The 17,720-nt window shown below is 43.4% G+C and overlaps 1 protein-coding gene across 3 annotated transcripts in view; it reads right to left on the reverse strand.

Moving 5' to 3' along the window:
* Window positions 1-17,720, reverse strand: part of TBXAS1 (thromboxane A synthase 1) — a 210,556-nt gene that overhangs the window by 87,785 nt on the left and 105,051 nt on the right. For all 3 annotated transcript variants that reach the window (XM_083401502.1, XM_083401503.1, XM_083401504.1), the window contains exon 6: window positions 10,955-11,071. In XM_083401502.1, coding sequence (XP_083257628.1) covers window positions 10,955-11,071 — 117 coding nt within the window. The remainder of the gene's footprint in view (window positions 1-10,954; window positions 11,072-17,720) is intronic.

A 17,720-nucleotide genomic window follows, 5' to 3' on the forward strand; every position in this document is an offset into this window, starting at 1 on the left:
CAAAAGAATCAGACTGCAGTTAAGAGTTCAAGAAGAAAGAGAGAGGGATAGTTAAGCTGAGTTTAGGGGGCCCTGTAAACTAACAGCATCTAGGAATGCAGAAGATTTGGCATACAGCAAACCTGCTTGAGTGTTTTAAGCTGTCTGCCTCAAATTATGCATACTTGAAAATAAACACCAATACTACAAAATGCCTTTTGTCGACTTCTGTGACATCCTTCTAAAATAAACCAACCCTGGATAAGCAGCATTGCACCCTGGAACTTCTAACCACCTGGGGGGAAAGAATGACCGTAACTACATCATGTGCGAAATAATTTGAATTATGTGGTCCTACAGTATTCAAATTACCTGCAGTCCTCTGACTAAGGATAATGAGCCCTCCCCTCCACCATGCGAAACAAATTGCTCACCTCTTTCCTAACTTAAGAGCCATTCCTGAGCATCTTCTAAATTTTTATTTGTTCCGGTAAATGCAAATGAATGAAGCAAATGTGTTGATCTTTTTTTTCCTTTCCCTTAAAGTGGTTTTTCTCTTTAGTTAATACATTACACATTGAGCTCCCTAACCCCCTTCAGGTAGAAGAATGAAAACAGCCATATGCACCAACTGCTTAGGACTGCGCAAGGTTCACTGTACATTTTTTGCTTTCAAAAGAGAGTACCAGGGAGGGCTACACAGAGAGAGGGAGGGAGAGAGAGAGATAAAAGGTGACAAGAGCACAGCAGCACTATCAGGAGAAATAAAAATCAATAGTCTTTGGATGGTGTCAGCTGAAAGGGGGAACAAAGTTATTTATCAAACCTGACAAGGGTTCTAGAGCTACAGAATCTTCCCAGCTGTATTTTTTTCTCTTCTCTCTCACAACACTAAACAGAGCAACCCTGTAGCTTGGTACAATGTAATCAAACACTCATTCTTAAACACACTTTCTTGCAGGGTTTGAAGCATGTTGGCAAACACTTCCATGAGGACACTGTGGAATATGCAAGTACATTTTATCCGAACATCTCAAAGTAACTTCACTCCCAGAAACCTTTCAGGGGGTAGGGCTGGGCATTGCTATCTGTGCTGGAAACCCAACAGGTTAACATTTTCAAATACGCTTATATACGCCTGAGAGCCTAACTTTAATTCGGAGATTTGGTGAGAGGATTTTCTGCCTCAGGTGCCAAAGTATCTTGATCAGCCTTGGGACTATGAACCCTGACTGGGAGCAGGAGGGGTTACCAACTACTACTGCTTCTCCTCCTCTGACAGTGAAATTTCATCAGCTAGCTCTGACAGGGAATGTCGTCCCACCCCCCACCCCCCACCCCTTCAGGCCTACTTCATTCTGTCACAGATTCAGTTTATTTTATTTATTCATCTTCGTCATAACTGGACATCGTACAATAAAAACAAAGAACAAAACAAAAACCCACCTTGGATGAAGTTCCAATAATCACAATTAAAAATTTGTATCACAAGTGGGGGGGGGGAGAGAAATCACATATAGTTTCTAAACCCACAGATCCTTAGGCCTACAAATCCTTAAAAATAGCACAGTGGGGTACCTATTTCCAAGATTAGTATCCTTCAAATGCCCAGGTTTTTTGTTGTTGTTTAGTCGTGTCCGACTCTTCATGACCCCATGGACCAGAGCATGCAAGGAACTCCTGTCTTCCACTGCCTCCCGCAGTTTTGTCAAACTCATGCTGGTAGCTTCGAGAACACTGTCCAACCATCTTGTCCTCTGGCGTCCCTTTCTCCTTGTGCCCTCAATCTTTCCCAACATCAGGGTCTTTTCCAGGGAGTCTTCTCTTCTTCATGATCCTAAAGCCTCAGCTTCAGGATCTGTCCTTCCAGTGAGCACTCAGGGATGATTTCCTTAAGAATGGATGCGTTTGATCTTCTTGCAGTCCATGGGACTCTCAAGAGTCTCCTCCAGCACCATAATTCAAAAGCATCAATTCTTTGGTGATCAGCCTTCTTTATGGTCCAGCTCTCACTTCCATACATCACTACTGGGAAAACCATAGGTTTTTACCAGGTGCCAAACTAAGGGAGAGGGGAGAGAAGAGACAGTTCTAGGCACACCTTATGACTACAACTCATTTGTGGAAAGCCAAATATCGAGGCCATGGAAGACATACATTTACCCATCACTCTCTCCGAATATTTTGCGCCATAACTATATTATGCACTGAACTGTCATCAGTACTGCCGCTCAGGTTTATGCGTACTGAAATGTGTCCGGCGTGACTTAATTTTCTGCAGCTGTACTGGCTGAATTTATGAATATATTATCAACAGTATTTCCTTCCGTTTCTAACATTGCAATATTTTAGCAATAGGTTGCAGTTAGTAGGTTGCAGTTAGATATTAATCTAATCGTTAACGCCCAGTTTTATTTTACAAGTTTGCAGAGAGATAGGGGTTGGTAGCAGCGTATGTGTTTTGTGGCCTTGGTAAAGCCAATACCTTTCTGTCTTAAACCCCCTAAAAAATGTGACACAGGGATAATCATGTGACTTAACTCACCCAGCAGTTGTAAGGGTTATTGTGATACTGTATGTAAAGTGTAGGGGCACCTGCCCTTTGGAATGCCTTCCCATTAAATATTAGACAGGCACAGTCTCTACTGTCTTCCTGGCGCCTCATAAAGACCTTCCTTTTTCAATAAGACTTTTAAGCAGAGATCTCTATCCCAGTCTGCATGTCTACTAGAATTGTTTTCCCCTTTTTACATACACATATTTGCATATATGGAATTGATTGTAGACATTTTAAATTGCATGACTTTAGCACTGATATGCTTGCCATCCTGGGATTCTTTAACAGAAAGGGCAGGATATAATTTTTTAAAAAGTGCTCTGAGGACTGATGCTGATGCTTCAGTGGGGACCAGGAAGTAGGCCTTCTTCACACTGAAGGGCTGAAGGAAACTGGAATCCAACAATATCTGGGGGGGGGGGGACAGGTTCCCCACCCTTCATATGAATATAGATCCAACAAATAAATACTCCTCTATCTCTTCATAAGCTTATCTTCCTTCTAATGCTTTGAAATCCTTGGGAAAGTTTGGAAGATAAATATTATTTGCTTTGCAAAGCCAACATGCCTAATCGTTCCTGTCACGAAGGTTGCTCAACTTTTCACATACACAATTCGCTGTTTTCTGTTCCCCCATGTTATTGTCAAACTTTAACCTTTCTGGTTGAAACTTTCCATGCTTGGCTTCTGCCAGTACTTGTTTTTAACCCAACAGCAAAGGAAGTAAAATTCCACAAGCATGTTTTGTGGTTTTCCTAGTAACAGCATGCCCTTACGGAGGCTGTGGCGGGGTCTGTGGGGAGAAGCAAGATGGGGGCCTTTAGGATCTGCCAACTTGAGGCTCTAAACAAAATATCTCCTACGCCCACAGAAGAGTCTACCTGCTTGGCAACACGGCTTCAGTTGATTTCTATCATAGAAAGCTACATTTGTGCAAGAGCGATGACTGGCTGGTTCACAGAGTAGTGAGGAAATGTTTCTATGTTTTAAACCAAGCAAGCTGCTTTATTGCCTCACCCCTACCCTGTCAAGGAAAAAAAGGAAAAGAAAATGAGTTTCAACAAGGATAGTTATAGACCATATCGCCAGGGTATGTATTGGTTGCATAGGCAAGAAACTCAAGAAACAGCGTACCCCTCTCAAATTTTCTTTGTTCGTGTCAAAATCATTGCAGACATGAGCCTGTTCTGAAAAAACACATCAATTAGTGTGTCAGACGGGCTTCTGGCTTCTTAAGTCAGCTGGCAAGGCTGAAAAAAGAAAGATTGGGCAGCATAAATAGAACTCATAAGTGCCTTTGGTTTGCAGAATTTTGTGTTTGTTTGTTTGCACCCCAATCTCTAAACTCCATGTAGCATTTAATCATGCTTCGACTGGGATTTGTTCAGTCTGTTTAGTCTGAAGGTGCAACAGTCTGGTGTTGCGCTGCACGTTGCCGCAACACAAAATGGTGAAAACAAGTGGTGCATGAAGCACTGAAAAGCGGGGCAGAATGCTGCCCCTCTCTCTCCCCAGTTGTTCTATACGGTACAAAAGCAAGAACTGCTAAGTGAGAAAAGGGCTTTATGATGCTGTTTAACTGCCTTGTGCAATTTCAAGAGCTGGCATAAGGAACAGCCTGACCCCCTGAACCACAGAATGTACTGTATTGAACCCAAGCCATGGAACGTACTGAGCCAAGCATTTAACACTTTCACACCATGCGTCAAAGAAACCGCCATCCCATGTCACTTGAGTTTTTTTGACCAAGATAGGTAGGAAGGGTTAAAAGCTGACTGCACCAATTCATAAGTACGAGCACTGAGAACAAAAACACCAAATTTCAAGCATGTGTGTGTGTGTGTGTGAGATAGACAAAGGCACTTCATCAGTTTTGTAGAACCTAGTTTCGCTACAGCAGGAGCGATGCTAAGAAGAAAGTTTAGCTTTTCTGTCACTGGAGATACTCTGAGTGTAGCGTTGACAGCAGGAGGATAAAAGCGAGGGGAGGAATTACAGAAATGGACAAATATTGATTTTGGGGGAGAAATTTGGGGTTGGCTTCTAAACCAAGTAGTAGCCAGGCAAAATGAGAGGAGTTAAAACTCCTCAAACCACAACCCTCAGCTATACTTCTGCTTTAGGACACATTGTGGTGTTTCACATTGCCAAAAATGTGTACATATAAATGCAGATCATAAGAGCTGAGTTTCTTGGTTCATATGAACAGGAAAATACTTACTCCCTGTGACAGATCAGTTCATATTTAATATTCAGGCGTTTTTTTTTAATAGAGAAGTTTCATTTAGAAAAAGTTTTAGTTAGGTGGGACTATCAAAAAATTGAGGACGAGATGGTTAGACAGTGTTCTCGAAGCTACAAACATGAATCTGACCAAACTGCGGGTAGCAGTGGAAGACAGGAGTGACTGGCGTGCTCTGGTCCATGGGGTCACGAAGAGTCGGACACGACTGAACGACTAAACAACAACAAAAATCAACAAATTGTGACAATGTGGAGTGCTGCTATGCAGTGCTCAAACCAGCCAGACATGCCTTCCTTTGTGTTGTTGTTTAGTCGTGTCCGACTCTTCGTGACCCCATGGACCAGAGCACGCCAGGCATTCCTGTCTTCCACTGCCTCCCGCAGTTTGGTCAAACTCATGCTGGTAGCTTCGAGAACACTGTCCAACCATCTTGTCCTCTGTCATCCCCTTCTCCTTGTGCCCTCCATCTTTCCCAACATCACGGTCTTGTCCAAGGAGTCTTCTCTCCTCATGAGGTGGCCAAAGTATTGGAGCCTCAGCTTCAGGATCTGTCCTTCCAGTGAGCACTCGGGGCTGATTTCCTTAAGAATGGAGAGGTTTGATCTTCTTGCAGTCCATGGGACTCTCAAGAGTCTCCTCCAGCACCATAATTCAAAAGCATCAATTCTTCGGCAATCAGCCTTCTTTATGGTCCAGCTCTCACTTCCCGATCAGACTTCTTTATGCCTTCCTTTAGGATAACTCCTTTTCACTTCCCACTTCCTCATATCTCCCCAGTTCTCATGCCCCTTCACCAATAGATGCAGCGTTTAGTGGCTTCTGAGGGTGCTAGGTCCTCGTAGCGGTGTTTTTTGCAGGATATTTTTGTCCTACAGATTTGGGGGGGGGGGTAAGGGGGAGTGTACTTCTGTAAAGTTCAGAGTATCCCTGAGTCTGCTGATGCCACCCTCTTACATGTGTGGATACTGCCATCACTTCAACAAGGTGATGATCGTTATGTGGTGATGGGCACCAATTTATAAGGCTTTAAAAGGGAAATTAACAGAGATAAGGCTATCCATGGCTCAAGGTCATGATGGTTATATTCTACCTCCAGGATCAGAAGCAGTCTATCTTTGATTCTGAATACCAGTTGCTGGGAAAGGATGGTGGGTTATTTCAGCCATGTCTTGCTTGTGAACTTCACACTGGCACCATCTAGGGTGAGGCCCTATGGGCCTTTGACCTAACCCAGCAGGGCTCTTCCTACAGGGATGGACTTAGGCAACATGGCACTCTGTGCAAGGAGAAAATTTGCCACCTACCCTAGCGATGCCTCCCTCCTCCTCCCCTCAACAATGCCCCCTTTGGCTTGGCGCCTCTGCTTCTTATGTCTAATGTTCTTGTCACTCAGATAAGCACTACTGCTATACAGTACGGTGTTTTTAGACAGAGGGCTCTTTTCAGGAACAGGCAGTAATGTCACCTGAGTTGAAAAGGCAAAAGCAGCCTCGTGCAGCATTAGCACTATTAAAAAGTTCCTTAAACCTGCAAATGTAAAAAAATGAAAATGCATTTTAGAAAACCGAAAAATGGGGGGGGGGGATACAAAAAGGAGGAGAAACCATGTTTAGGGTCGCTTCAGGCGGCAGCATAGGTGAGTAACAATCTCACTCATGTTGGCATTAAAAAGAATAAAAGTAGTGGTTACTTGTGGGGACTTTCTGCGTGGGCAATTGAATGCTTCTGAAAAGAAGAAAATTGCACATCAGATATACTTTGGTGTGTGCTTGAATCACTGTTTTGGTTTCTCCACTCTCTGTTGCCAGTATTTACGGCAAAAGGGAGGGGAGACCCCCACTAGAATATCCTGTTGACAGGCAAAATATACAGAATTGGAGAATGGGGCAATAGCTCGATGGCAGAGTATCTACCACTTTGCATGCAAGAGATTCCAGCTCCAATCCTCAACATCTCCAGGTAGGCCTGGTGTAGACCCCTGCCGGAAACCCTGGAGAGCCACTGCCAGTCAGTGTAAGCAATACAGAGCTAGATGAACCTAGAGTCTGAATAAAGCAGCTTCCTCTATTCCTAATTTAAAACAGGGAGCTAAGAATAGAACTGTTACCGTAACAAAAGAACAACAACCACAACAGGAACAAAACCCAAACTGTTTACAGAGAGGGAGCAGTGTTAGCTCGTGGCAGCAACACCGAGAAAGAGTCCTGTGGCACCCTGAAGACTAACACATTTATTATGGCATAAGGTTTCGTGAACCAGAGTGCCTGCTGCATCTGATGCAGTGGACTCCAGTTCACCAAAGCTTATGCCATAATAAATATTGAAGTGCCGCAAGACTCTGCTGTTGTCACTGCTGCTTGTTTTAACAGTTTGCGATTGCCATGTATGAGTCTCTGCTCTCTCTCCCTTGCTAGCAGTTGGTACTGCCCCTTAACAGCCATACAGCATGAGACCCAACAGTGCGCGTTCCCTTCTCTCCTTTAAATAATTAACTCAGTAAACACAGACATCCATCCCTGCAAAGCACAATGTCCAAGGAACCATTTGTGCGGCTAAAGTATGTCTGACTCATGCCGGCAGGGGTTGCTCTGCACAAACCAGGGGGCTTATCTTTCGTTAGGTATAAAAACAGAAGTAAAACTAGAGGATTTTCCCTGTGCCAATGATGACCCACAGTAAGGGAGATTAATTTCTGCCAAGGCAAAGCAAAACTCTCTCTTTCGGCTCCCCCACCCTCATTTACTGAAGAGGCCTTTGGATTTATTGTTCACACATACAAACACATTCACACACCCTTAAAATCCTAAGGATTTATTAAATTTGCTATCAAACGTGGGCGGGGGGGGGGGGCAGAGTCAGTTGTCTAGGTGCTTAACCAATGATATTGTCAGTTCTGATTAATCAGAAGTCCGTGCCAGGCTTATGGCCAATTAGAATTTACCATAATAAGGAGGTGACAGCTGGTGTTGCTAAGCAACAGCTGTCTATAGAGCTAAAGGATCCAGACACATTTAGATGCTACTGTGGATTTCGACAGCAGCATGTCAAAACAACACAGGCTTCTGACCAGTGGAAAATTTTTACAACCAAAGAACAGGCACTGGAATGAGGAACGTGTTTACTTTTTGAGCCTAAAATTATAAAAGGAGAGAATTCCACCTTCCTTTCAGGGATGAATTTTGAGGCATTTCTCTGGATTTTAATCAAGAGTCGCTGGAAGTTTGTCGCAGTCTAAATTGAGTCTCGCACTGCTTAAAAAAGGTATGGAGAAATCAGCCGCACTGGAATACTAAGATAACTCCTGTCCAGACTGAATAATTTGCCTCGCAGCTCTGTTATATTCTAGCAACTTATTGCTATTAAAATAAAAAATTAACTATCAAACACAAACATGCACTCTGTTTCAGTGTTGCATGCATTATACGTGAAAAGGAGCTCATAACTCTGCAATGATCGGTAAGGGAGACAGCAAAGACTTTTTTTCCTGTGGCAGGCAATGGTTAAGGTCAGGTTACTCATGAAAGCAAAAATAAATTACCAGCACTGCCCAGGACTCCACTTTTGCCAGAAAGGTGTATTTCCTATTAGCATTCCTGTGTTAGTATGAATAAAATATATATTGAACCAATGGAACTGTACCAGGGTACATGCAAGCTATAACCATGGCTACTGTGTTAGTTTGAAGCTGCAACTTGCAATCCAGAGCTCTCTGCATGCACCAGATGGAGCCCCACAATCATATGGGGAAACAGCCATTCTGCCACAGCTGAAAAAGAGAAAGCTCAGCTGGCATGCATGAAGCTGCTACACTGTCTGGACTGGTCATGCGCTAGACGGTGGGTGGGCAGACTTCATGCTTCTCAGATCTATTTTGGTTTTGCTTTCTTACAAGAACAAGATCTGCCAACCAGAGCCTTGTGCAGAAGACATGCAGTTCAAATTAAAGAACAGGGTTTCTTTAAATGAACACGTTTTCAGTCCCAGGATTTAACTGAGCTCACAGTCCTTTCAAATGAAAATAGACTCCTGGTTCACTTCCTTCATTTCAGCAACTTAATTTGGGTGCGAAAGGTCCTATTGCTGCTGCTATTGTTAAGCAACTGGAATCCCAGAACTGTTGCCCATCTACCAAAAATCACCCAGAGATCTACCAGTAGACCCTGATAGATCTACTTTCATGAGATAGAAGTACACATTGGCACACATGATGAGATATAAGACAATGAGAAAGTGCATGTCTTACCAGTATTTTTAAAAGTAGCATGAGGAGAACAATAATATACCAAGTACAGTGTTTCCTTGCAAGACGAAATTAATTCGTTCTGCGAGTTTTTTCGTCTTGTGAATTTTTTCGTCTTGCGAAGCACCACTGTGTATTGACGGTTTCCCATAGGAATGCATTGGCGGTTTTAAAAAAAGGCGCAAGACGTTTTCATCTTGCGAAGCAAGCCCATAGGGAAATCCGTCTTGCGAAGCAACTCAGAAAAGGAAAAACTCTTTTGTCTTGCGAGTTTTTCGTCTTGCGAGGCATTCGTCTTGCGAGGTACCACTGTATATACAAGGGCTGTCTAGCTGCCATCCTTACAACAACCCTGTAGTAATATTAGTGTTACTGACACTTACTGTAGTAATATCAGTGATAATAATAATAATAATAATAATAATAATAATAATAATTTATTTATCCCCCACCCATCTGGCTGGGTTGCCCCAGCCATTCTGGGTGGCTTCCAATACATAATAAAACATCAAACATTAATAGTAACAATCTGATCCAATTTTTTTAAAAAATCACAATAACTTTAAAATAAACAACTTATATAATATACTATATAATCGTATATCATAGTATGTTATAATAGTAATATTAGTGTAATGAGTTTGTAGGTACAAGTCACCCTAAATTTCTAGGTCTATCATGTGTTAGAGTTTAATCAATGCTTGAAGTGTGAAAACTGGGTCGACAGACTAATATATTATTAAGCCAGACCCTGTGCATTAGGCTGTGTACTAGACACTTCTAAATCCTCTGGAAACAACATGTGTGAAGAGCTAACCAAGCTAGGCAAAATTTCCTATGTCCAGGATATAGCCTGGGGTGATGAGCCATTAGGAAAGGCAATGGATCAGATGAAATCTGTATGATACAACAAATGGATAGGACCCCTCCCTCCTCCTCCGCTGTCTCTGCTGTGTCTCATTTCCAAGAGGAAACACAGCTGGAACCCCTGGAATCTTGCACCGTTGAGAGATTGGGATGGCGTACAACAACAGGTAAGCACCCCTGCCCCACCCACTACTGGAAAGAATCCCCTCTGCCTGAGGCCCTAAAGCAGCTGTCAATTAGAGTAGACTAATCTGGAGGAGATGGACCTTTATTCATAATGCCAAATAATTGTCCCTTGACCTCCCACACATGCTATTGACGTGGTATGCTAAACTACATCAAATGAAGTACCTCCCAAACCAGTCACCGCTGCCTGCTCTCACACAATTGCATTCTTGAACGGTCATATAAAAACAAACGACAGACCCCCAAAAATGCAGGCAATGAGAGAAATCTCACCATCAAGTTCTAACCAAAACAATCCAGGAATGCTAACTAAATATTGCTATCCCAACCATGCAGCGTAATTTTATTTTACATAACTTGCTCTCTGGTTGCATTTCCAGATTTCCAGGTTACCAGTGTCACAAAATTTGCTCCTTTGCAATCTGTAGGAGCCAAAGTTTACTGGGTTCTCAGAGAGCATAGACCAGGCATCCCCAAACTCAGCCCTCCAGATGTTTTGGGACTACAACTCCCATCATCCCTAGCTAACAAGACTAGTGGTCAGGGATGATGGGAACTGTAGTCCCCAAACATCCAGAGGGCCGAGTTGGGGGATGCCTGGTGTTGACAAATGGGACAAAGAATTCACAAAAGAAAACTCACACTTGGTTCTCTGATAAACAGCCTGATAAACAAAACGAAACAAAAACCCTTCTGCCCCCCAAAAAGCAATGACTTTACATAGGCAAAGCAGCGAGGCATTAAACAGTTTGTCAGTGGATGACTGACAGCCATTAATTACGCAGTCATCTAAACATCACACACTTGGGAAACATCCAGCAAGAAGAAAAAGAAAAGCTTCTTGTACATGGAATCACAGCACCTGCTTCCTGCATCTTACCTCTTTCGTCTTTGCAGCACTGAAGACTGGGGTCAACAGGCTTCGCACATCTTGCCACCTCTTGTCACGCAGCATGAGAAGGCTGTCTGCAACAGGCTTAGAAGCCAAGACTGGAGTCTAATTGAAGGAAGAGACAGACAAGCACATTTAAAAACAAAAATCCATCCCTTTTTAATAGAAATTGAACTATTTATCACCGGAAAAGACAAAAGCAGTTAAATAGTGAAAAACTAAGATAACATTCAGATTCCAGCACTCTTAGAGAGTGTCTACATGGCATTCTCTGCAAAACTCAGTATGGTGCATGTTGCTGGAAAAGGCACCACAGAAAGACAGGCGTTTCTTTCCCAGGGACACTCCAGTACACCTGAAAGCCAGCCAAGAAGCTTCCATCCCTTGTTGGAAGGGACCACGGGGGCCATCTGGTCCAACCCTCTGCAATGCAGGAATCTTTTGCCCAATGTGGAACGCGAACCCACAACCTTGAGATTAACCTTGAGATTTACCAGCTGAGCTACATGCAGCTGGTCAAGAGATTAGCTCAGATTAGACTCATTGTATTGGCAGGGATCTGGCGCACGTTGGGTGAACATCCAAGGACACTCCAAGTGCCTGTGGAACAAAAGTGCGCTCTACAACCAGCTGGTGTAAGTCTTCAGAGAGCCCCTGGAACAGTGGCACTGATGTCCTCCGAAATCACACTCGTCAACTCCTAATGTGGCCACACAATATTTCTTTTCCCATTCAAAAGTCGCACTGCTGCTCACCTGCTGACAGAGCAGCAGCCCAGGGGAGAAGGGCAGTGTGTGGCAGCACAACTGGACCAGCTAGGAGAGCATGTGTGGCTGGAGAAGGGTGCAGCTTGGAGAAGGGCCCAGATAGAGAGGGGCCCAAAGGGCCACATCTGACCCACAGCCCGAAAATACCCAGCCCTGATCTAAGAGGTCCACCCAGAATCCTTTGCAATGCTACAGAGAGAATGCTCGGGTACCGATCTCAAGTCATGCCCACATGTGATCCAGTAGCTGCACCTGAGCATCCTTTGCAATATAGGCATACTTACATGGGAGGCAGGGACGCGGGTCGCGCTGTGGGTTAAACCACAGAGCCTAGGACTTGCCGAGCAGAAGGTCGGCAGTTCAAATACCCACGACAGGGTGAGCTCCCGTTGCTCGGTCCCTGCTCCTGCCAACCTAGCAGTTTGAAAGCACGTCAAAGTGCAAGTAGATAAATAGGAAACGCTCCTGCGGGAAGGTAAATGGCATTTCTGTGCGCTGCTCTGGTTCGCCAGAAGTGGCTTAGTCATGCTGGCCACATTTCCTGGAAGCTGTACGCCGGCTCCCTCGACCAATAAAGCGAGATGAGTGCCGGAACCCCAGAGTCGGCCGCGACTGGACTTAATGGTTGGGGTCCCTTTACCTTTTTACATGGGAGGCACATTCTGCCCCCTGTGTGTGTAAGTGAAATTGTGTGAAGTGGGGAGCACCCTCTAAAAAGATTCTAAATGCCTATTTCCCCCCCTGGTCTCCCGATCTTTCTCCCGCTCTCTCTTCAATCCAAACCAAAACTGGCTGCAAGCTAGAGGAAAGTGAGTTCTACCCTGCACATCAGCTGTTAATAGGGGAGACTGAGCAGCCTAAACAAACCCCCACTGTGCCTCAAGTCTCTTTGGGGTTTCCTCTGCCCTCACCGACATTCTCTTCGGGCTCTGGAGAGGGTCTCCTTGTGAGCCACGAGGTCCCTCTCCCCCCCCCATTTCCTGGTATGATTCTATTTGTTTATCAATTTCCCAGCACCATGTCCAGTCATGTGCAAGTAGAACACACATAAGTGTGGGGGGGGGGGAAGATGCCTGGACTGCAATGGATCCTGGGATGCGCCTTTTATAAGTGGTTTCAGTGCCACCCCTCAAATAACTTGACACCTTAGCTGGGCTAGCCCTGAACCAGGCTTCTTTGAAGGACAGAGCCTACAGACCAGATACCACACTGAATACTGCACTTGTCAAGATTTCCTTATCTCACCACAAACACTTTTGCTGTTCATTGCATAATGTGTGTTATTGCTTCACACAGGCCAGGACAGAACTGAGCTCAGTGCAGGGATAAGTGCCTCAGTGCAGGATGAATTGAAGTGCCTTCTCTTCCACAGAGAGGAGAGAGAGAAATATAAAATGCTTTAAGTGAGCATTTCTGAACACATGAAAGCGACTACAAATTATCAGAATCGGTGCTCTGCCACTTCTTTTTCTCCCCACTTCTTTCAAGTTACCTGCAGTCAGGTGATTATTCTGATTTATCAGCTGAATATTCTATAACTACTCATTCCCATCAAATCCCTCATCAAAGCCCATCTTTTCTGTGAAGGCTTTAGGAAAAAGTCCTACGTCTCCATATCCTACTATAAGTAACTCAAAGGATGTTTAATGAAAATAAACACATATTTTTCGCCAGTTTATCTCTGTCTCCATCTCGTTCCTCTTCCACTGTTGCCTTCCCTCTGTCAAATGTTAGATTGTGAGTTCCTTGAAAGAAAGACTAAAGGTGCTATAGCAGTAACAACAACAAATTATTAAGTGAAACGTGTAACAAAATGCTCCTTCCTAACAGGAGCGATTCTATTCAGGGTTCCAGCCAGCCACACCCTTTTCTAGGGTAACCTCTATTGCATTCCCCTAATTTTCCATTCTTCTTTTCCAACCAGCATTCAATGTCCCATCATTACCAAGAGAGTGCTAATAAGTTACTTTCATTTCCCATCAAGATGAGCCCTTCGGTCTATATAATATAGCAATGCCACAAGAGGCAAGAGTCCAGCAGTAAATGGCATACATAAGGTTTATAAGAGATGGTTGAAAAGAAGAATTAGGAGCATTTGCTACTACAATGAACCAGAGGGCTGGACAGAATGCAAAAGTTCATTTTCTGTATTTGATCCCCACACTTGTTTTGCAAAACCAAAGTTTTACAAAATACAATAGCATACTTCATCAATTAATAATTAGTGTAGAGTGGTGGGTATTGTTGGACATGAGCCAGAGAAACCTAAAACCCCTGCTCTGGGGGAAAAGGAAGCCGTCTCAGGGCACATGAGACCACCATGTTCTTGAAGCCAAGCAGGTCAGATCAGTTCTTCACATTTCTACAGCAATTTGAGGCTTCTTTTAAATCCTCATGAAAGCTCTTCAGCATTTCAGAATTTATCCTAATAAGCACTGTTTTGTGTGCAGTTCTGACTAATGCACATATTTTTGCAAGCAATTTCTTCTTTTGTATGCTATCTTCAGTACAATGTACTTATTTTATGCATATTTTAACCTAATAATAATACTATTTTTCTAAACATTGGTTGGTTGGAGAACTGCATTGCAAAATTTGGCCAGTTTCAAAGGATGGCTGTCGTTGTTTTGAAAACTGCGAATTTGATAGATACAATTTGTGATCTGAATCAGATTTCTCACCATCCCTGGAGGCTGACACCACTACTTATCAACTGCAAGGCAGGGTAAGGCCAGACCCAAAGGGCAGACATCATGGTCTGCCTGCTCAGTGATCCCTGAAGCTCACATAAACCCATTATGTCATCGGTTTGTACCAGTCTTAGTTGAACACACTGCTGGTGCACCATGAGGGTAGCTGCATTAGGCAGTCCAGTTTAACCTCCATCCACACCTGCCATAAAACAGCAAACCTTGAAATGCAATCAATCCCATCCCATCCTCTTCAGTTGCCACTCACTGATTGTGGATGAAGAGTGTAGTCTTCCCACCCTATACATGTGCCTGTCAAGTGCCCTAGAAAAAAAAATGTGACATCCCCTTCTTTGCACAAAATCGTGCCGGCCATTTGGGCTGATGTGCTCTTACGCTATGAATCTCCCAGGTCCATGATCTTCGGTGCTGCGTGAGATCTGCCCCCCCCCAATGCTTTGGGGGGGGGCAAGAGCGAGGCGTGGGTCACATGACTCACCTGGGAGTGCATCCCAGAAGAGGGGCGTCCTGGTTTGGGGTCTGAAAACATTGGAAAGTATGTATATACTGTCACTGGAGCAAAGTGGGGCTGGACCTCAACAGCTAGGATGGTGTTTGTGATCAAGAGATGGAATGGAGGTGTGCTTGGTTCAGTTAATGTGTTAGCTGAAATAGTTTACATATGCATTTAGGACGGATGTCCAAAGTAATACACATACACACAAAGAATCATCACAAAACTGTGGAAACACAGGGGAAGCAGATGGGGGAAAAACTTCAGGTGTTTGAATAAAGATTTATGTCAGGCCCTTGGCAATTTGGAATAATCAATTGGAGTTGCTATTGCGGTTTATTTACTTGATAGAAATTGCTATACAAAATGTGCCCCCAAAGAAGAATTATTTCAAAACACATCAGGCCTGAAATAAATCTTTCTTCAAACAGCTGAAGTTCTTTCCTCTTTCCTTCCCAAAGTAATACCCGACCAACATAATAGAAGTATTTATACAGTGTATTGTTCACTAGCCCATTAATAAAGATACCTGATTTACAAAAAAAAAGTTTACTAAATTCCAACAAAGATAGAACTTTGTATTAGCTGAGGCAAAAAAATAAATATGGTAATACTACCCTCTGCCTCACTAATTTCTGCTGAATTCCATCAGCAGCTAAATCTTCACAAGATTGGAGAGGAATTAAAAAAGGGGAAGGGTGTGTTGCTTAAGACTCTGACTATTAAATTATAGAGATGATATGGCTCTAAACTAGTACACCAAATGCATAACTATCAACCCATCCCCTACAGTTAGCTATTCAATGCAGACATAAACTGAAAAGCAGTAAATGACACTGGAGTACTGGTTGGTTGCCATCCATCTGTCTTGGGAGACACTAGAAGACTTTGGGGTGAAGTCAAACCATTGGAGAATTACAGCGCCTGATGTGGCTGTAGAAACCAATACTGGAGAGACATGCTTTGATGCAGCTGGGGTAGATGAAGGTGTCTGGTTGTGCTGATGCAGGTGTACCATGCCAGCCCCCTGTTGAGCATGTCCTTCGGGATCCTGCCGTCTTTCATTCTGTGGACATGACTAAGCCAGAGTAGACGTCACTGAGACAGGGTGTGCACACTGAGACAGGAGTGCAAACATGCTTGGAATGTGGGCTTGGGAGAGAACATCTTTGTTTGAGACTCTGTCCTTTCATGTGATGCCCACTGAGGTGTTACTCCTGGTGTGTGTAAGCTGCCTATGTCTCACTACCATTAAGCAGCGTGCTCAACACGCAAGCCTGGTAGACCTTGATCTTGGTATTGGTCATTAGCATCACATTCTCCTATACCTTCGGAGAGATGAGCCATTGTCATAGCTGCCTTGACAAGATGCTTGTCCAGCTCAGCATCAATGGAGAGGTTGTTGGTTATGGTGGAGCCCAGGGAGACAATATCAACTATCACCTCAAGTGTGTGGTCACCACTGCTAATGCATGGAGTGCTGGCCATGTCCTGACCCAAGATGTTGGTCTTCATCAGGCTGATGGTAAGGCCTGCAGGCTGGGGCCGTATGGCTGATGAGTCTCTGTAGAGCTTCCTTGAAGTGTGCTGTCAAGGCTGTATCATCTGCAAACAACGTCTTTTAGATAAGGACCCACCACACTTTTGTCTTGGTTGAACAGACCCCCGTCGCTCCTTGAATGGATGTACACACCATCTTCAATCAAGCTGAAGACATATAATAGCAATAGAGAGAGAGAATATGCCAAAGAGAGTTGGGGCAAGAACACAGTCCTGGAGCTACTCTAGAGTAACTGCAGTATAATTTGGTGGAGGCATCCCTGAAGCCTTTCCTAACTGAGTGTCTTCCAGATGTTTTGAACTACAACATCCATCAGTCCCAGCCAGCAAGGTGAATGGTCAGGGCCAGGGTGATAGGCACTGCAGTATAAAACATCTGGAGGGTATCAAAGTTGGAGGATGCTACCTTAGAGTGTTATAAGTAACTCTGGATTCAGGCTTGTCAGTACAATCCCATGCTACTCAGAGGTAAGCCCCACTGAGCTTAGTGGGACTTACTCCCAGGAAAATGTTTTGCAGCCTTACTTCATAAAGTGTAACTTCATAACAAAGAAGCAAATATGGTACATCTAGATAGAAAAGCAAAATACAGAAAGAAATGTTTTTAGTTAATCTGTTGTTTTTCTTCTATAGGCTTTGGGGTTTTCTATTTTATTTTCCACAGAGCACATCATTTTGGGGTGTCAGAACTGGCGTCCATTACTGCCCATTAGCTAGCAGAATTAAAAGCAGTGTATTATAATTAATATTTATATTAACATTATTTATATGCAGTGCACTGCATTAGGTATTTCACAACAAAACCTTTCTTGAAGTCCCACAGTATGTGAAGACCTATGGCTACAGAACTACAAAAATAGAATAATTAAATGGTCAAGCCCAAAACAAAAAAATGTGATAATCCCTATGAAAGCAAATCATCAAACAAAGCTTAAAATTAACTGGTATTATTCTAATGGATAGATTTAACCAGGTCAAAAGATTATCACATTTCCCTGCTAACGATGGAAGACTTAGTTCTGACGCAAAGAAATTTTTTTAGAGGACTGTAAAACTTGTTTCATTGAACTTGCAGGTTGCTAATAACGGTAGCAAGTTTCATAAAATATATGAAGTAATTCTAAAAAATAACTGAAAAATTAAATGAGCTATGCCAGGCTGTGTAAAATACGGACACTAATAGAGTAGAAAAGTTGAGTAGAGAATTATACATTAATGTCAAG

This window comes from Podarcis tiliguerta, assembly GCF_965153285.1.
Source record: "Podarcis tiliguerta genome assembly, chromosome: 10".
Classification (NCBI taxonomy): Eukaryota; Metazoa; Chordata; class Lepidosauria; order Squamata; family Lacertidae; genus Podarcis; species Podarcis tiliguerta.